This window comes from Hydra vulgaris, chromosome 01 (genome assembly GCF_038396675.1).
Source record: "Hydra vulgaris chromosome 01, alternate assembly HydraT2T_AEP".
NCBI classification, from domain to species: Eukaryota; Metazoa; Cnidaria; class Hydrozoa; order Anthoathecata; family Hydridae; genus Hydra; species Hydra vulgaris.
The window spans coordinates 24,633,947-24,656,058 of NC_088920.1; the positions used below are offsets into that span (position 1 = coordinate 24,633,947).

General features: G+C 28.3%; 1 protein-coding gene across 1 annotated transcript; it reads right to left on the bottom strand.

Annotated features, from left to right (window-relative positions):
* Window positions 1-16,189: 16,189 nt before the first annotated feature.
* On the bottom strand, window positions 16,190-21,747 carry LOC136075229 (somatostatin receptor type 2-like). Its single transcript, XM_065787745.1, has 3 exons — window positions 21,456-21,747; window positions 17,608-17,692; window positions 16,190-17,404 (listed from the first exon to the last, which is right to left on the bottom strand). Exon 3 carries the CDS (start codon window positions 17,336-17,338, stop codon window positions 16,196-16,198), a length of 1,143 nt encoding a protein of 380 aa, XP_065643817.1. The 5' UTR covers window positions 17,339-17,404; window positions 17,608-17,692; window positions 21,456-21,747; the 3' UTR covers window positions 16,190-16,195.
* Between the last annotated feature and the right edge of the window lie 365 nt (window positions 21,748-22,112).

Genomic DNA, 22,112 nt, shown 5'->3' on the forward strand with positions numbered 1-22,112 from the left:
TTTCACGTTTGCAAAAAGATTAATAATTATACTTTTAGAATTTAATTTTTTTGCAACATCGTTTTCTATTAACAGCATTACCAAAAAGACAAAAGTTCATTAACCGTAGCTGAGCTATTGAAAGATATAAAGAAATACAATTTCAAGTATTTATGTGAATTATATGGTTTTTTTAAAAACAAATAACAAAAGTATTTAAAATCCTTAAACTTTAAAAGTAAACAGGCGTCATACTTAGTAAATAAGAAAATTTCGTAGGAAAAACAATTTGGTTTCCAAATCAACGCTCGACCGAGCATGCACTTTTAAGTTATATAAATAACAGAAAAGACTCCTTTGAATATAAAAAATTCGTACTTGGAGTATGTGTATACTTATATAAAGCGTTTGATACAGTAAAAGATACAATCTTACTTAAAAAGATGAAAAAATATGGGATAAAAAGTGTCGCCTTTAAATGGTTCAAATGTTTGTAATTGCTCATGATAAAAACTATTTAAAATTACTTAAATTAGATTGCGGGGTCCTTGCTGTTTTTAATATAAAATTATGATCTCCCAATAGCCTCAAATAAATTAAATGTCGCAATGTTTCCATATAAAACCAATTTATTTTATACATTAAAAATTGTTACTGAACTTTTTGAAACAGTAAATATTGAACTTGAAAAACTAATTAATTGGTTTAAATCTAATAAACTATCATTAAACACAGAAAAATGTGAACAAAAAAACAGCTCTAACATACTTCTAAAAAAAATAATTGAGAGAATCCAAGTTTCTTGGAATACTTAAATAATAAAAATAATAATGACAATAATTATACTACTAATAATAGAAGTTATGGTATTAGTTATAATGAGCTAATCATAACAGTAGTAATAATAGTAACTACACTATTAGTAACATTAGTGGTACAATAATAATAATTGCAGTAAAAATAGTAAAAGTGATATAGTGATTTATGATATATATATATACATACATACATATATATATATATATATATATATATATATATATATATATATATATATATATATATATATATATATATAATAACTTTATTTAAAATAACTTTATTTTAAAGGGCCTTTGAAATTATACAAAAAAATATAAGGCTGTAAAGTTAACCAACATTTAAAGAAAGTAAGAAACTTGCAGAAGATCAATAGTCTAGTCACCAAGAAACCACTTTACTTTATTTGGGTTATTTGTGTATATTTCCATTACAATAACTATATATTTATATATAGTTTAATCTCATCGAGTTTATTCCCAGAAAAATATTAAAAATAAAAAAGAATCCGAGAAAAAAAAAAAAAGATGGACAAAAATAAAAGAATGCTAATATTAAACAAACCTTTTAATGTGATACTCATAAATATTATGGTAGATAACTTGCTATATTAAAAATATAATCGTTTATATACGTATAAACAAACATGAAATTTATAAACAGAATTTTTTTTTTTTTAATTTATTTCCTTTTTTTTTTGCATTTTTAAATGATACTATGAATAATATTTGGAGTTTTTATAGTTTTAATTGATTTTATTTTAATTTAATTTTATGCAATAATTTAATTTTTCATATTAGATTAACACAAGTTGATAAAACTGTTTGTGTTGAAAGTTTTTAATCGTGGAGATCGTGGCGATTACACTTTATTTTAGGTTTGATATAGCAAGATAAAACTGTTTGTGTTGATCATATTTTTAAAGAAATCAAATTATTCAAACTTGTAAATTTAATAGTTTTGAATAATACTTTGGTGTTCAAGAGGCCACCCTTGTAAGAGCCACGGTATGAAATAGAGAGGTTTGTTTTTTGCGAGATAAAACATCAAAGTATTTTGATTTTGCAAGACGTATTAAAGTGTCCTGTTTCTTTTGCGTAATTTCTTTTTTTGTAATTTTCGAAATTATTTTTCGATAAATAAAGAGGTACAAATCTAAGTTTATATTTTAGCATTTGTATCAAATTTTGAAATATATTTATTTGATACATATTTAATGTTTTCAAGCATTTAAAAAGTGCCTGAGCATGTGAGAATTTATCTATTTTATTAACTATTCTGGCTGCATGTTTTTGATTTTGATAAAGTGTGATTAATTTAGATTTACGAATACTTGCCTATTCAGTAATGCAAATATGTTATAGCTTCGTATTAACGAGAAATAAACATGTGAGAATTTATCTATTTTATAAACTATTCTGGCTGCATGTTTTTGATTTTGATAAAGTGTGATTAATTTAGATTTACGAATACTTGCCTATTCAGTAATGCAAATATGTTATAGCTTCGTATTAACGAGAAATAAACAATCTTTGCTATTAGGCTGAGTTTTCAAGATATACAATAATTGTTTTATAGCATAGTAAGTCAAAACCCTTCAACGGTTTATAACTGTTTGTAAATGTTCCTAACTATTATATTGTTTATATATATGGAATTATTCAAAGTAAAAATATTGATTGATTGCTAGCAAAAATCTTAACTATTGACAATAGCAAAGATTTTTGGTATCACCAGAGAATGTGCTAGTTTAAAGACTTTCTTGTAATATCAAAATTCTAACTTCAAATGAGTAAACAATAAAAGCACTTTATACAACTTTAAATAAAAAAAAAAACGCAAACAAATAACACAATAAAACTATTAAATTGTTGTATATATCCAGCTTTAAACGGAATACAGATACGTAATTTTTTGAACAATTTGGAACAATTTTTCAGAGTCGAAAACTTTTGATGCATTCGTCTAATATTGGCTATATTTTATGAGAAAATAGTAAGTTTTAAAATAGTAAATCCTACAAATTGTTAATGTTTTATTATAAAAAAAGTTTCATTAAATGGAATAGGCCGTCAGGAACACAAAGAGCTATAGCTTGCAGTGACGGATATATCCGTCAGACACAGTTAAGGGGTTATACAACATTATAAATAAGTCATGTCGAATGGTTTCACTTTTTGGTAATTTCCAGATCCACGGACGTCAGAAAAACTTATATACGAAATATCACCGCGTAGATTAGGGATGGCTCTTTAACTTATTTTGAAGTAAAAACGCAAATTATTTTTAAGCGTAAATTACTTACATAACTCTTATTAAAATAATTAAAAATAATAATAATTTAAAAGTATTTATTATTATTTCTTTACATAAATAATATTACAAGTAAAACTTAATTACATAAATTTAGTTACTTATACGCGTAACTGTTACTTGAAAAAGTAATTTATTTTTACGAGTAAAAATTGACTTTAAAAGTCATTTACTTTAAAAAGTAAATTACTTTTGAAGGTAAGTTGTTGAAAAGTAATTTACTTTAAAAATTAATTTTGATTTTACTTATGCGTATAATTTACATTGGAATGTAATTTATTTTTTATATCTAAAAAAAATCATTTATGAGATAATGTTACGTCAATGTAATGTTTTGAAAAATGTAACACTGAGGCGTAACAACCAGACCCGGCGCGAGTAAGTGTCACGTGAGGAGTGCCATTACCACTTTTGTCGATTAAAAAAAATAAATAAAAAAGTTCTCATTTTTTTATATTTGCCGACTGCTTTGCCTACATTTGCCGTCTGACTGTTTAAATTTACCGACTAACTTGTCTAAAGGGTTTCCACTTGCTGACTGACTTGTCTAAAAGTGTCAAATTTGCCGGCTAAATGAATAAAAAAATCATTGATTAGGAAGGAGGAGGGGGCGGGAATTCCCACACCCCCATTGCGCTGGCCTTGGTAACAACCTGTTTTAAAAAGTAAAATAAAGCTGCATCATAAAAAAATGCCAAGGCAACATACATAAAAGTAATTGGAAAAAATAATTAATAACTGTTTCAAATAAAAGTAAATTTTTTCTTTCAAATACTGACTTTACTTCATCAATAAACAAAGGAATTTTACTAAGAAATTTTAAGGTAGGTAGTGCATTAAAACGCATGAGTTTCTGGGTACAGTTGGGTTACGCTACTTGGAATTATTCGGATGTATGTGAGCCGTTTTTGTGGTGGGGCATTGCGAACTATACAATTAGGGGCTAATATAGTTAATATGGTGGATTAGTACAAATAGGAAAGCGACGACGAAGGCCCTCGAGCTATGAGGAGCAAAACTAAGTATTTTTTTAGCCGTAAAGTAAATTAGTGGTCCTAATTAAGTATTATAGTGTGGGCAGGGAAGAGCATAGTTTCAAATTTTTTATTATTTTATAGATTTTTATTTAAGTGCCCCAAGAAGTTCGTAAGGTATTTTTTTACAGAAAGGTGCGGAAAAGCATTTAACACTGTGCCTCCTTTCTATCCGATGAAGCAAAACTCGCCCAATCAGTTGCAAACTTTTAACCTTTATATATCCCTTTTTGATGAAATATTTATTATGCATTGTTTATTTGGTACCTATATGGGGAAATAAGCTATATGCTATAAAACGATATTCGTTAAAGCAAAGGAAGGCAAACAAAAACAATATCTGTTAAAGGCGAGGAATGCCTTTAACAGATATTGAAATCTTTACGTTACCGTTGGATTACTGGTTTTTTTGATTTATTTACTGACGATTTGCGTTGCTAAGTGTCAGGGTTAGGGTTGACCCTGACCAGAGTTAGGGTTATATTAACCCTGACCTTAATATTTTTGAAGTATATTTTTATAACGTTTCCTTTGTATTAGTTATCTTTTTTAATTAATAATCATATTATTGTTCGGAATCTTTAAACATTCGATCCCCATGAAAACTGATGCGCCTCTCGTGCCTCAAATTTCATAATAATCAAAGAATTAGAGTAAAAAACTAGTATGTGTGACGGAGGCATCCAATAAATTTATCAATATTTTAATTATCATATTGCCTCCAATATTTTACCATACATGACATGACATATGTCAGATAAAATATCTCAGACAGACATATTTATTATATTTTGGCATGCCAAAATATAATAAATATGGCTAAAAGAAGGTCATGTCACAAAGCAGATGATTTCACTTTATTCTAATATTAATAGTTATAAATACTAATATTAAAACAAACCAAAATCATGTTTTTTGTACGATAGTTTAATTTAGTTCATTGAAGTGGTCATTTACTTCAAAATTCTATCATTAAAAATATTTATCATTAATATATAAATCTATCATTAAAAATATTTCAATATTTTGAAGACATAAAAATTGTTTTATATTCTTTTATTAAAGATTATCAACGAAGATGCATGAGTCACTGTGATGCATGAGTTACTGAGTCAGTATACAATTTTAAGGTATGGTCAATGACGGACTGACGGGGTCCTCCAAACCATACTTATATGCAAATCGACGCGGTCAGCAATTTTTTTTAGAATACTTTTTCATAGTATTTTATTAATGTGATAAAAAATGTAATAATTTTTGTCATTGAGTCTATACCCAGCCAGAATTTGTAACAAACAAGATAGACACAATTCACATGGTCTATTAGAATGCTGATGATAGTGCCAGAGACGCCAAATAGGGGGTCTTATATATATATACATATATATGTTTATATATATATATATATATATATATATATATATATATATATATATTCAAATCTGCGTCATAGATATCCTTACGTAAAACATTTGCCGATAAAAAATATTAAAGTGTAGTTTTTCAAAATCTATTGTTGTTTTCCTTTAGTTAATCATTAACTTTTAAAGTAGTTAAAATAACGTCTTGCATAATAAAGTCTTCGCGATTTCATTAGCTAAATTCTCTATTACAAATATAATAACAACATCTAATATCATTTTTAATTATTGCAAATTTTCCTAACGATGTTTAACAATTTTCCTAATTTTTATATTTAACCTACTTTTTTATATTTAAAAAATGTGAAACCATAGTTACATACATAACTATCTTAACATAAACATACTTACTATACATAACTAAACGAAACCATAGTTACATACTTAAACTATCTTTATAAATAGCTTCAATACGATGGATAATTCATGCAAGAAGCAATTGAGACAAACTAGTTCAAATATGTTTGCACTTGCGAAGAAAGCTCGCATTGAGCCTGCAACATTACAAACAGCAGAAGATGGAACAATTTGTGAAAAATCTAATTCAGTTCAGACCGTAGCTATGGAAAATACCGATGATCTACGCATTGACGAGAAAAAAGACGCTGGTTGCAACAGTACTTACAATCTCAAATTTTCACTTTATATGGGTATTGATAGTAAAGTCAATCGAAATACGATCTTCCTATGCAGCTTGGTTAAGAAGTATATCCTTTTGATGCTAAAAAGAGACGCTTTACTTCAGCTTATTTCAAGAAACACGACTGGATTGAATACAGCGCTAAAAAGAATTTTGTTTTTTGTTTCTCGTGCCAAAATTTTGCTGGAAATACAACATTCAAAGGTGAGACACATGGAAAAAAAGCATTCATTAATATAGGTTTTTCAAAATGGAAAGATATGAAAGCATTGTTTGAGCGACATAATGAAGGTTTATGTCACAAACACTCAATGGTATCCTGGACCCAATGGATATCAATATCAAACAAACTTCAACCATCTATGTCTACATTGGTTACAATCAACAGATCAAAGGAAGTAGAAGAAAACCGAAGTCATGTCAAGGGACTTCTTCGTGCAACTAGCTTGTCAAGGTATTGCATTTTGTGGCCGCTTTGACACAGAAGAGTCAGAAAACAAAGGAAATTTTTGCGAATTAATGAGTGAGTTTGCGGAAATAGATGAAAATCTAAAGATAAATTAGAACGTCGCTATGGACATTACAAAACCCACGATTACCAAGAAGACTTGATTAATATTTTTGGTGTAAAGGTCGAAAAATAATAGTCGAAGAAATTAAAACGTATCAGTTCTTTTCAATTCTTGTTGATAAAACAAAAGATATTTCAAAAAAAGAACAACTAGCATTAATAGTTCGTTACTTTTATGATGGGCAGATACGAGAGAGAGTAATTGGAACGTAACATATGAGTGCTCTCGGTACCGAATTATTTGCGAATTGTATTTATGACAAAGTAGTTTACGTTGGCCTAGACTGGAACTATTGTGTTGCCCAATGTTATGATGGTGCTAGCGTAATGAGTGGGAGGGCTAATGGTTTTCAGGCCAGGATTATGTGCACCACATGTGACATATATCCATTGTTATACTCCCAAATTAAATCTTGCTTTGATTGCAACAATTTTCCGGAATAAAAGAATTGTCGGAATTTTTCGACACCATCCAAAGTTTGTACAATTTCTCAACCAACAGTATCACTAGGGACGAGATTTGCGGCTGCTTAAAAGCATATGCAATATGAGAAGGTGCTTCCACTAGAAAATACAACAGCAACTTTGGTTGTTGGTCGTTGGTTATACTCGTACAGATCAATTAACAAATTACAGTTCGTTACCAGGCAATACTTGCTATTCTGGGGACAGTAATAGAATCCGATAGTCACAACGCATTGTCAGAGGCAGTTGGCTACAAAATAAAATTCGAATTGCCACCATTCATCTTGTATTTACACATTTTGGAAAAAGTATTATCGAAAACCAACACATTACCTGAATTGCTTCAATTAGAAGGTCTGATACTTTTGCGTACCCAACAGTCTATTGCTGCTACTCTGAAAGACCTTCAGGCTTTGAGACCTGAAACTGAGTAAAATGCGTTATTTAGGAAGTCAAAAGAGTTTGCAACACCTGTTGGTATTGACGTTAATTTTTATTCAATATCCAATGAATCATAATCTAGAGCTGCTAGATCACAGGAAATTTCATATTTTTTAAAAGAATATTTATTAAGTAGTACAACTGGAAAAAAAGATGTAACAAGTGAGACCATTGGTTTTTCTGAGAAATTAAAAAGATCATATTACGACATTTTGAACAGATTTGTTGCAGAATTTGATAGGCGTTTTATGCAAAATGAGTTACTATTCAATTTTTTCAATTCAAGCATTTGACCGTCACAACCAGAAATACTATTTGGATGTTGACAAATATGAAACCCTTGCAAAATTATATTTAAGTCATTTCGATGAAGTTGTTTTCCGATCGCAAGTACTAGCTGCTAAATCATTCCAGGAGATATGTTGTCAGACTGAAAGAAAAGTTGCTGATATTTTTGATTTACATCATAAATTACTACAATTGCCAAATGCTTATTCAGAAGTGTTAAAACTATTAAAAATTGTGCTGAAATTACCTGTTACCACAGCATCAAATGAACGTAATTTCTCAGTTTTTAAACAGGTGAAAAATTTTCTCAAAACAACTTGTGATAGATACCAATTTTTTTACTGCTAATGGTTTTCAAGCTTAAATTAGTTAAATTGCTAGATCTTGACGAATTAGTAAATAACTTTTCTAAAATGCGCCAGCGTCGTTACCCATTGTTGCAATGAAACTTTCGTAGTTTTTAATATTTTAATCTTTAATATTTTATTTACAGAAAAAATAAAAAATGTAGTTTTTATATTTTTTCAGGACGTAGGACTTGAATTGTTTTGTTCAATGTTATGATTTTCTTATGGGAGGAGGGTGTCGTCAACTTGTTTTCACAAATTGGCTACCTCCCTCCTTAAATTTTTGCTGAATTGGCGCCACTGGACAGTGCTGTTCCTCTATGCCATCATTTTAATCTGATTTGTTTCTCAATACTGTTGTTACTTTAAAGGCAACTCAAGGGTGGATTAAGACCATTTAAAAAGGGGGCAACTTTTAGATATTTCTGATTTGGTGGACCCAGACTATCTATTATAGCAGTGGGAGGCAATTTTTTAGGTTTATTAACTTTTAAACAGACAAGACCGTATTTTAAATTTTGCACCACACAGTTTATTAATATTTTAAGTCACTTTTAAAGAGTCTCTCTATTTTACATACATTTTTAAAGAAAGTTCTTTGTTAATTAATTAGATTTGCAAAAAAGAAAAAAAAATTTAATTTTCTAAAGAGGAGGGGGTATGCTATTGCCCCCATTGTCCCCCGCACCTATTAATCCGCCTTTGGGGCAACTTCAAAATGTAATAGTTAGTTGCAAATGACAATAGTTCTTTATTTCATCAATGTCTGTAAAAATTTCATAACACTTTGCAAATCGTTTTCCAGAGTTCCAAAAATGACAAGATCACTGAAGTTTGATCTTGCCATATATAATTATAAATGTGATGTGAAACATGACTCAAGACTTTTACCTAACTGATCCATCACCGCAATAAGTGTAAATTCTGTAGTGTTTTAAAAATGCAGACTCGTCACGTACTTCCACTGTATGTTTATCTAACATAATTGGCGTCTTACGGTTCCGCTCAAATGGTAGTTTCGAATTCACTTTGCAGGTGTTTCACTTGCAAGTGTATCAAAAGACTTTTTATAAGAAGTTTTTGATACACTTGGAAGCCCATGGATGAAATGTGTTGGTTAGATTCAAGATGATCGAGAACGCCTCAATTGAACTATAAAGCTCTTTTAATCTTGGCAATTGCACACATCATCCAGAGACCGCACCGTTGCACAGCCGTACAAAGGTTGTATGATCATCCAGAGCTGTACTAAGACAGTATACTGTTTCAAAGATTTGCAGCTAGATAAATGCAGTGGAAATGATGTCGAATTTCCGGAATGACATGAGCAATGCCTTGTGACATAAAATTAAATTGACAAGCACTATCGAAAATGGTTCATAAAATGTTCCAAATACTGCTATTGCAGCATAGGATTTACAAAACCACCCTGTTACACTAACCTATTTAAATTTTTTTGTCCTGTTCAATTTGTATTTCAATAAGTTTAGTTTACGTTTTCATTCATTTGTATGATTTTATGAACGTTGACTTGATATGGCTTTTATGAACGTTGCAACATTTTGCAGAAGGTTAAAATATAAAACTGTTTTATCAGATATATCTTGTGTAGAATCCACTTGCACTGAGTACACCTTTGCTTTTAATAATTTTATTGGAATCTGTTACTGCATCATCTTTTTCATAATTTTAAAGCTTTGATAGAGTGGTTTTACTTTTAAATGTAACTAGAGCACCGCAACCTTAACTGCTAAGTTTATCTTAAGGCTTCAATTTTTTGATTCTTTTGGTTGATTTTTGGTTGGCCAGTCTGCCACTTGGTATGGTACTTGTGTAGCAGATGTGCACAAGCATCGAACCGTTTTTATGTCAATATTGATTACTTTATTCCGTACTTGAGGGCCTCAATTAATAGAAAACTTAGTGACTTTAAAATAAGTTTTATATTGAATATGATTTTTGTTTGAGTATTTTGTAGGATTTTTGTGCTTTATTTTTTAAAATAATGTTTTAAAAATATTTAGGATCGTTTCTTTTTTGACTTCGGACATAAAAACTGACATACGATAACTATTCATTTTAACTAGATAATGTGGTGTAAATAGCTTTTTCCTGTTTTTTTAATTAATCTTTTTGCTAAATAATTTGCTTTAAAAATAAAAATTAAATAATTGCAACTTATAATATAATTTTAAATATTAATATAACTTTTAATAGGGGAGAATGAAGAGAAGTGGGTCACGAAAAAATACTTTTAGGGTTTTTGCAATATCTTTTTTTTGACGTACGAACTAAATCAAACAAGTTTTATCAAATTAACCTTCTTTTTGAAGAATCGATTCGATCCACTTACATTTCCGTCAAATTATAGTGTATCCCAGCAAGCACAGACGTCAATCAGACGTCTTACAGACATCTAAACTTGGTATATAAATATATATACCTAGTATATATATATATATATATATATATATATATATATATATATATATATATATATATATATATTTATATATATATATATATATATATATATATTTATATATATATATATATATATATATTTATATATATATATATATATATTTATATATATATATATATATATATATATATATATATATATATATATATATATATATATATATATATATATATATATATATTCATATATTAATATAGAAATATGTTCAATAGTGATATACCGATTAATTGTCATCTGTATCAGTATGTAAAGTTCTAATACCAGCTGTTGGAACTATTATAAAATGTTATAAGGAAAACAAAACTGTAAAAATAAAATCGGGAAGAGGCGCAAAATCAAGATTTTATACCAAAATGAAGGAAAAGCCAATAATCAAATCAATTCATCAAAATCCGATACAGTCACAACAAGATTTAGCTACAAAGTTTAAACACAATAAAACTTTCGCAAATACAAGAGTATTCAAATTTCACATTAATTCAACATTACAAAATTACCATTTCTCAATCAAATACTTTAACTCTTCCAGCTGAGAAGCTGATTTTAAAGTTAGAGCACAACGAGCTGGTTTATCTGCATATAATTTATATAAATTTAATCTATCGAATAAAGTATTCATTCGTTCAACAAACCTTGCTGTTGGTAATAAACTTAATGAAAGTAAATTGTTATTATCGCTACTTGATACTATAAAATTCTGAGGTCCGGCAGGCCATACCAGAGTGCTTTGAGATAAAATTACATCGAGATATATGAGATTATGCCTGACTGGATAGGCTTTGGACTAAACAAGGTAAACAAAGTTCATTTTAATTTAACATACAATATAATAGATGTTTTTTGTTATGAGTTACTTTAATTAAATTTATTTAATGTTGGTAATATTTTTAAAAATAATAGTAGTAATGTTTGTATTTCTTGGTTTGTCAGACTTCTGTAGACATTGTTCAAATATTTTGTGATTAATTAATGTTAATATTAATATTTAGATAGATAGATAATAGGTAGATAGATAATTAATATTTAGATAGATAGATAATATAAATAGATAAAATTAATAAGTGGTTAACATTATAAATCAAATGCATGTGTTTTTTTATTGTTCTTTTTTTTTGTTTAACTTTCTTTATTTCATACTTTGTTAGAATAAGTTTTCATAATTTCTTATTTAATTATTTTATGCAAGCAAAATGACAATATTTATTTAGAAATATGTAAATAAAGTTTACCCTCTACCAGATCTTCATTTGATGCAACCTACTTGAGCCGTTTCAATATTTATTATAACTTTGAAGAATTACTAGACAAGACCTGTATTGATATCTAAAAAAAAATCCTTGCTGACACATACCTTCCAAAAACCACTAAATTACCTTGCATTCATAGCAGAAACCCCAACAGATTCCCATTCGCTCTAAATACCGTAATCACTACTACCTATCAGCAATCATTTATTCAAAATTACCTACGTATTCTTCGTGATTGTGTCAGTGACCACTACCTCCCACAAAACATTGACAGCTCCGCTGCTTTTTCAACACATAAATGATCAGTTTTTTTTCCTGCGTTCTTAGCTAACTTTTACTCATTATTTAACAATAGAAAAAATTGTACAATTCATTATTTGCAATTCTATTCAATTTTAAATAAAAATTTATAAAATATATTATCTCTCTCTCTCTCTCTCTCTCTCTCTCTCTCTCTCTCTCTCTCTCTCTCTCTCTCTCTCTCTCTCTCTCTCTCTCTCTCTATATATATATATATATATATATATATATATATATTATATATATATATATATACATATATATATATATATATATATATATATATATGTATATATATATATACATATATATATATATATATATATATATATATATATATATATATATATTATTTGAGATTACCAACTTAATGGTTGATGATGATATTTCCTCCAATATATTACAATTAAAATAATATTACCATTAAAATATTGTGAGAAAATAGCTTTTTTATCTGTAGAGTGTTAAGCAAGAATCATTAAAATCTTACAACATCTTGAAGTATAAACATAATAATATAAAATTAAAAAATATAATATTTTTTTTTACAGCACTCGAAACAAGATATTGTATCAAGAAAGAGTTGCTTAAAGAAGTAGTTTTAAAAAGATTTAAAAGCTTCTAATTCGGAGACAACCGTGAAGACAGACGATACATGATTAGAGAATTGTTCAGAAAGTTGCTCAATAAAAATGTAATTGTAATGTGCTTTTTATTCGAAATAACGAGGCATTTAAAGTTATATAGTTTCTCTTTTATAATTTTAACAATTTTAAAGTAGTTTGGCAAGATTTGCAATGGCTTTCAGGCGGGCAAACCCATCTGGGACCCAGATGGAAACCGCGGCCAAGTACCGCCGGGATCTTGGAGAGCTTCTTATATAGGGCCTTTACGGGTTAATAGTGTGGGATTTGTTTGGGATCCATATGGGTAACCCGGCGGTTACCCGTACGGCGGTAACCCATGTGGGCCCCGGATGGAAACCGCGGGCAAAAAACCGCGGGATCCCGGAGGGCTACCCACATGGGATCCAGTTGACGACCCATACAGGTCCCACACGGTACCCGATCACAATGCTGGCTGGGTAATTTTTAATTTGGAAAGAGTAACTTTGTTTGAAAAATTATTCTTATTTTTTGTAAAGATTTATTTTAAATATATCAAATTACACTTTATTTACTTTGATGTCTCTTTATACCTTCCCTTTCCTAGATTAAATCAAACCAAAGGTGTATATTGTAAATCATCGCATTTTTATATAACTTTTAAAAGAATGTCTTGGTAAAATAAGGACATCTCAAGGACGTCTGAACAAGACGTCCTTAACTCTTTCATATGAGACCGGCGAAAGACGTCCTTAGGACGGCTAAAAAAACGTCTTTAGGACGCCTTGAAAATACGTCTAAAGGACGTCTGGAATAGACGTCCTCAAATTTTTCATTTGAAACCAACTAAGGATGTCTTATGGACGAGAAATGTGACGTCTTATGGACGAGAAATGTGGCGTCTTATGGATGTCCTTAAAACGTCAAAATACCCGCTGGGTTTGTGAATGAGGTATGATTGGGTGGTATCGTACACATGTTTGGAGAGTGATTCCGGACAAGTTCAACCATTTACTTATTAAAAATGAAGAACTTTTTTATATAAATAACTATAAATTTAATATAACAGACATTTAATAGTAGTTCATTTAATTCCAATAAAAAGACAAAGATTCAAATTAAACCTAAGATTTGAAAAAAAGTGACTTAAAGGGCTTTTTTTCATTAGTAAACTGCTAATATTTATATTTTTAAACAATGACATTTTCATTCCGATTCTTTTTATATCAGAGACAGTTTTTTTTTAAATTAGTTGAGAACATTCTATTTCTAAATATTATATTTGTGTCACACAAGTAAAAAAGAGGTAAAATTATGGTTAAACTTTGTGTCCGGGGTTACCCACAAATTTTGAAACTTTTTTTTTATGTTTTGTGTATTATTAGGCTACAAAATAATTATTTTTTTGTTTCTAATTCAAAAGATAAATGATTATACTTATAAGAAAGTCTTTTGACACTTTGTTTTTTGTTAGTACCCAGTGAGCATGCGTCGTCTGGGGGACGTCCAGCGGACGTCATCCGGACAACGCGTGCCCACTGGTTACATGTGTAAAATCTATTTTTTCTTTAGGTGTCTGGGGCTACCAGACTTTCCCCTAATAATTGAGATGTTAGGGAGAGTGGGGAACGTTAAAAGATGTTAGGGAGAGTAGAGCGTTAGAAAATATTTATAGAATAACTTTAATACCTTTTTTATATAATGTATTTGCAGTAAATAGGATTAAACGCATCATTTATAATTATAAATAAAGCATCACTTCAGGATGCTTTATTTATAATTATAGTTATAATAAAGTAAACACATATGTATATATTTTTGTCTTTAAAGGACCGTGCAATTGGCTAAAATGGGACATCCATCGGGTGAAGTTGGACAAGGGAGTAATTTACAATGCATTACCAAATATTTATTAATTAAAAACTATTAAAATCGCAAAGCACGTAATCTTTATCAAAATGTTCAAGAGATTTTTATTATAAAAACTGAAGTGATTTTGGAGATCATAGTATATTTATATATTCTTATAATATAGTTACACAAAAGTGATAAGGGACAAATAGTAGGCCAATTAGATTTCTTTGTCTTACTTCACCCCTCAAAAAATGATTTTTTGCGCGTACTTTTCAAAGATGTTGTTTTATCATACTAAGGAAGACTAAGCGATATTTGCTAAATAGAAAGGAAAAAGTCTTATAGTTTACATGAGGTAACATTGATTAGAGACTTATTGTACTTGTAATTTTTAAGATGTTCAGTTTTTCTCGAGTCCCGCTTCTCTCCACTCTCTCCTATATAATTGATTTGTATAGCATAATCGAAATTTTCAAGAACTGTATGATATAATATCGTATTTATCATTTAATGTTTCGAATAATATCGCAATTTTAATTTAATAAGTTACGTGGTATTTTAACTTGTTTGGTATCACTTCCATATTTTAATTTCTTATCTGGAATTGTTACTTTAATTTAATCTCGCGAGGTATCGAATTTATTGCCTGGTATAGTTTTTTGGTTACGTTAACAACTAAAGTAAACTAATCATTATTCATTATGCCTCTTATAAAATAATTAACATAATTAACTACATATTATTAACCAAACCTATAAAAAAATCCTACTTCACTTTTTTTTTTCTTATTGTGACTATGAGATCATTTGATAACATACGATTCTTTTCCTTTTTTTTTTTGCTTTTATTTTTTTTAATTTTTTTCCTTAGAACACCAAACGGTTTTGTCACAGAGCACCGCGGAAAAGCATTTAAATAGGACGTTCACGACTCCTTTCTTACCCATGGCGCTAAATATGCTTAGAGCTCGCTTCGAACCTTTGATATCTTGCAAGACCGTTCTAACCAGTGCGCCACGGCCGCTTTAGTATGTTATTGAACCGATAGTGATAGGATCGAGATATGTAGGTGTATACCACACGATACGAGATTATCCTTCTCGATATCGACTTACTCGATACCAATTATCTATTGACTAATATTTGTAGAAATTCCTCTAAATTAAAAACGACAATTACATTTATATATCTCATAAATGAAAAATACTTTTATTTTTCTATATATATATATATATATATATATATATATATATATATATATATATATATATATATATATATATATATATATATATATATATATATATATATATATGTATGTATATATGTATGTATATATACATATGGCCATATTATACTAGGTTCTTTCTTCTAAAAAATCTTTTGTTTATGTTTGAATTCCAGTTTTCCACTGCTGAGCTCTTTGAAAAAAGACAGCTTCGTTTGTATCTTCATCCGATAAAATAAGTACTTTTGAAAATTCCTGTTCAATAACGCATGATGAAACCTGACTTATTTTGCTACTGTATGACATTTGAAATGATGAAAACCTCAAATGAAAAGTTTTTTTGAAGGCCACAATGTATGAAAAAATCCGAACAATTTGTTTTCGGTATAATGTTTGCATTTGCGAATAAATAAATACATTAGCACAGCTATTTGCAGTATGAGCAACTTTTAACCATGAATTTATTTGAGTCAAAATTGGGTTTAAATACTTGGATTTGTTTGTTAATAGACAAACTAAGTTGTATCCTAAAAAAAACAATTCTCTCGGGAAAACCAGCAACGTAAACACTATTCCCATAGTGAGAAGAATAACCATAATTTTTTTTGTCTGTTTACGGCGTCTTATTTGATCTTCTATTCTTGAAAAGTGTATGCGGCTTTTTTTTGTTGCTTGGTAGATTTTTACATTTGTAAAACAGAAGACCGTTGCAAAAAATGAGAGGCGTAATATTATAAAAATACAATTTGGTATTCCATAACTGTAATCATTTGGATAAGGAATAATGCACAGGTTTGATGTTTCATCAAATTTTAGTGCCAGAATATAGTGGAAGTAAACAAATATTGATAAAAATATGTCTATTGTAAACGCTATATTTACTGTTTTTTGTGATAATTTTTTACGAAATGGTGTGACAAAAGCTATATATCGATCAATTGCAAATATAAGAAGCAATCCGGATGAAATTGAAGTCATTATTGGACCAAGTGTTGGGAAAATATAACAAGCTAATTTACCAAAACCCCATTGTTTATGATCTGTTAATGTCCAATAAATGAATAAAGACGGGTTAAAAAAAGAAGACAACAAATCGGTAATCCCTAAATATAGAGTTAGCAACTCTGTTGTTGATCGATATTTCAACTTATATCCAAACACATATATTACAATAGCGTTTCCAATCACTCCAGTAATTAATATTAACGCAAACGCGGCTATTAGTAACCCTTGTGAAGTTAAAGTTTTGGCTGTAACTATCGCCGGGTTGGCTGTAGTAACTTGTGACAAATTGTGTATCATAATAATAAAGAAACGACAGTGTTGTTGTTAGTACAAAACTCGATGGCTTAGGTGTTATTTTTGTATCTTAAAAAAAAGGTTATTGCAACATTAAATATTTACGTTTAAACATTAAAAAAAAAAATGCATTAAACTGAGTCATATATATATATATATATATATATATATATATATATATATATATATATATACATATAGTTATATATAAAGTAACATTTGCTTTTTTAATTAAAGAAAAAGTTATATTTAACTTAACTTATCAAAAGTACCTGTATAGTGGTGTATATAGCTTGAGCAATGATGATATGATTGCCGTCACCCAAAAGTTTGATTTGAAATTTTCTGGGTAGTTTTCTAAATAGTCAAATTACCAAATTAATTAAATACTTGGTGATTAAGTACCAAATTATATTAGTTAAATTGTTGCCTTCTTTATATAAATGAAATTTTTAGATATACTTGAATATAAAAGTTAATCATTAATTCCACTGTGTTTTTTTCAAATTCCAAACACTATAACAGAAATTTTCTCGATTTTTTGTATATTTTTTGCCTGCCTTACAGTTTAAGAATAGTTTCATGTATTTAGTTTATTATTCCAAGATTTGCCATTATGCATGTTGCTTATGTAATCAAACAATATTAAAAATAGTAAAATTGTTCAAAATGTCACTTTATTGTTTTTGCCAAAGGTATTTACAAATTCAAAGAGGAACATCAACCTTTTTACAATAATTTATTTTACAGAGCTGTTTTAAATTAAGCTAAAACACAGACTTGTTTTAAATTAAGCTAAAGAGATAATAACTGCAGAGATAATAATTAAAAAGATTCTAACTGCAAAGATGATAACAGCAAAGATAATAACAGCGTAGATAATAACAGAAGAGATAATATGAGAGAACTAATTAGTAAACAATAATTGCAAAAATAAAAAATAATATAAAAGCTAGTTATTTTGCAATACCTGATAATGAAAAAAAAAAGTTGTAACTTTTCCTTAATGGGGCAAGTTGCAACAGTGAACGGGGAAAGTTGCAACAGTGAACGGGATAAGTTGCAACACAATACTTAGAAAGTATAAGCCTTGCCGAGTTCAAAAAAAAATTACTAGTTAATCGGTAATTTCTATTTGACAAAAAAAATTTTCATAATTACAATAGAGGAAAGTAGAATTTTCATTTAGTTGCAACACCTTTATTATGCAAGACTTCACATATACCTGACTTCTTAGTAAACCTATAATTACATTCAAAGAGTTTAAAGACTCAAGAAAGTAAATAACGAGAATTCATATTTAAACAAATTTATTTTTTTAACTCCTAATTGTTTTTGAAAAAAAAAAGTATTGTGTTGGTCAATGAACAATAAATTAGTTTTGAAAAGTGTTCATAGGATATTTAGATTCTGTTTTTACGAAATAAAACACAATAACATTTTATTTAAAAAGAAAAAAAAATTAAAATACAAAAAAATAAAACAAATGATCTGCAAAATTTCATAAAAGCAAATAAAAATTAAGTTAACAACAATGACAACAAAAAAAGAATTTTCTAGAAATGAAATTTCATTAAAAAAAACAAGTAATAAAGAAACTAAAGAACAAATTACATTTAAATTCAACAATTAGATTTTTTTAAATGTTTTTTTGGTGTTGTTGTTGATGTGGAAGTATTAGCAGTTTTTCACTTTCTTGAACTTCTTTTTAAAAAACTTTCATTATTTGAACTAGAAAAGTGCTTAAAACCAGTTTGTTTATGATTCAACTTACCCCAAGCAATTTGGTGCAACTTACCTCATAGGTATCATGAGTCACTTTGTTCAATGCATGAAAATATTTACATCAAATATATCTATTTTGTTTTGTAGCTTTTTGTTTTGAAAATGATTTTTTTTTAAGTACCATTATTTAATTAGTCATATACCTCTCAGTGACGTAACTAAGAGGGTTGGAGGGGGAGCTAAAGATAGGGTATGCTCCCCCCCCACACTAGAATCCAAAAGTCCTAAAATATCTTAGAAATGGAGGACCTTTTTTTTTAGGAGGTGCAAATGTTATACAAAATACAAAAATATTTTATCACCACCCTCCCCCTCCTTCTAACAAAAATTTCTGAATCCGTCACTAATACCTCCAACTTTACAGTAAAACCCCAAAAAAATGAAAATGAAAATTAAAGTTTTATATCGGGAAAAAAATTTATCAATTTTTAGTTTTTATAGTTGACTTATTATACCTATAGTTTTATAATGTAAAAAATATTTAGGAATATTATAAAAAAACAACTTTTTAAAACGCACTGTGGTAGCTTACCCCTGTTGCACCTAGTCCCAGTCTCCCCGAAATTTTTTTTTTCGTTACTTATATATTTTTACAATTTTAAACAAAAACATTGTGATCATCCAACTAATAAATATAAATACGATTAAGGGGTATCGTCATCGAGAAGTTTTTTCTTTCGATAAATCCAGATTATTTCTCTAAAACCAGATTAGGTCATAAACTTTACCAAGCACACATAACTCATCTCAAATTTATACTTTTAAAAGTAGAATTTTTGTTTTTATTTCCTTAAAATTTAATTATAAGATTGTTTTTTTTTTAAATGTTTTTGAACTCCGTAACACACAAGAAATAATCAGTTTCAGTTTTTTAACAAAATTACTGATATCCAGAAAAAAATTGACAACAATTCTTTAAACAACTTTTCTATATTCGTACAACAAAAGAGATTGCTGCCAGTTTACATAGCTTTTTCATAAAACTAATTTTCCGACTTTTGATTACAATTTTATCTACAGATTGTTAAAAATATCATTGTTTGAACTGTAATTTTATTTTGTCACTTTCTTATAATTTTTTTGAAAAAGATTTAACAATATAAGTATTAAAGGTGTATCTACTGATGTTTTTTTTTTACGTAACTCTGGTTAACTAAAACTTGTTCAATAGGTTCGTTGCTTCTGCTCCTAACCTTACCGCCTTATACAAACGTAACCCTCAAATTCCATGGAAATTAATTTATATTTAAAAACTAACAATTAACTTAAAAAACAAACAACACTTAACCATTTTTTGTACAGAATAAAAATTCATGCAGCCTGTATTATTGCTCCAACAGCATTTACTTAGACTGGCTCAAAGTAGAAATTCGGACTTTAAGTAGGCACAAAAAAAGAAAAAAAATTGTAACTAGTTTTAATACTACAAGTAAATATTTTTAACTAATTTATTTTTAATATTTACTTCTAGTATACAATACTAAAAACGCCTAAATACTAAAAAATAAAATTGAACACTAAAGAAACTACTTATATAATCTTTACAAACAAAATTTCCAATTAGTTATTGGTGGAAGATTATAATTTTAGGAACCAATTTGTTGCTTTTAGTCCAATGCGCACTCGTGTCAATCATCATAGTAAGTTATGCAGTAGTTTTGTTTTAATCTTAAAACTAACAGTGGTCTAATTAATCTTGTCAGTAATTATTCTATGTCGGCCTTATAAAACATACACAATTCCAAAGTTAGCCCAAAGAGTAGTCAATCATACATCAATACAATGCTTTGTTGGTCCAATAATAAAAATATGCCCAAAACGTTTGGTAAATTAAGCATATAAAAAAAAATTAAAAAAAAAAATTTCCAACCGTATCTACAATGTTAAGGTCATTTATTTCAGTCAGTAGCATATTAAGACATCCGGGGCTATTACCTAAGCTAAAGGCTTGGGAGTTAAGAGACTTTTTTATGGCACTTATCTAAAAAAATTTCTTAAGAGTTTTGTTTAAAAAAATTTTTTATTTTGAATTGGGCACCCCAAAACCTATGAGGCCCGGGCTAGAGGCTCGATAGCCGCTTTAATCCAACACTGATTTCAGAAACTATTTCTTCACCCCTGAAATAAGGTTTACAAAATTTTTAGTTGTATTTTGCATACTATAAAATGGCAAAAAATTAAAATAGGTTACTAAAAATAAATGCACAGAAACAAAATCTAGGACAACGACAAAGATGACTGCTATCTTTAAAACGATACTTTTAACCAAGTTATAAAAAAAACATGAGTTACTACTATGAAAACTTACATAAAATTAATCTTATAATAAAATTACCTTCATTTTTATTTATGCGTGTAAATCAAAATTCAACTTTCTAATGTCAATAATCGAATAATGTTTACAACTTCTTAAGTATAGTCAATATATAAAGGATTAATCTATATAAAGTGAATAATTCCCTGTTGAAATCTGCTGATAAAGTTTCTTTTATCTTTTGCGTCTTTTCTTTTATTATTTCACATTATGTTTCTATTTTTTTAATATATTTTTTGTGAAGTTTTTTGTTTTCTTTTGCACATGGTGGGTTTCAGTTAATATTTACAAGAAAGCGATTTAAACATGCGGCGCTTAAAAGTTGTAAATGTTTTAAAATTTTTTTTGTCATTTACAATTGTAAAAACATTATCTAAACAAAATGGGTTTTTGTAATACTTGATATTCTTAATATGTTTTTAGAGGATATTCTTATCAAACTGTGACAAATGTCAATCACAAAAAAGTTTCTTAAAAAAAAAAAATATTTGTTTTTCTTGCTTTATATTATTAGGAACATTATGTCGGCCAAACGTTAGAATTAACAATATTATTAGGAACATTATGTCGGCCAAACGTTAGAATTAACAATATTATTAGGACATTATGTCGGCCAAACGTTTAAATTAACAAGCGTTCAACAATAACAAGTGTTCAATTTGTTGAAGTGTTCAATTT

What these genes read in the sequence shown, in the direction of transcription:
- LOC136075229 (XM_065787745.1), bottom strand. Translation starts at nt 17,338, where the DNA reads ATGATACACAATTTGTCACAAGTTACTACAGCCAACCCGGCGATAGTT.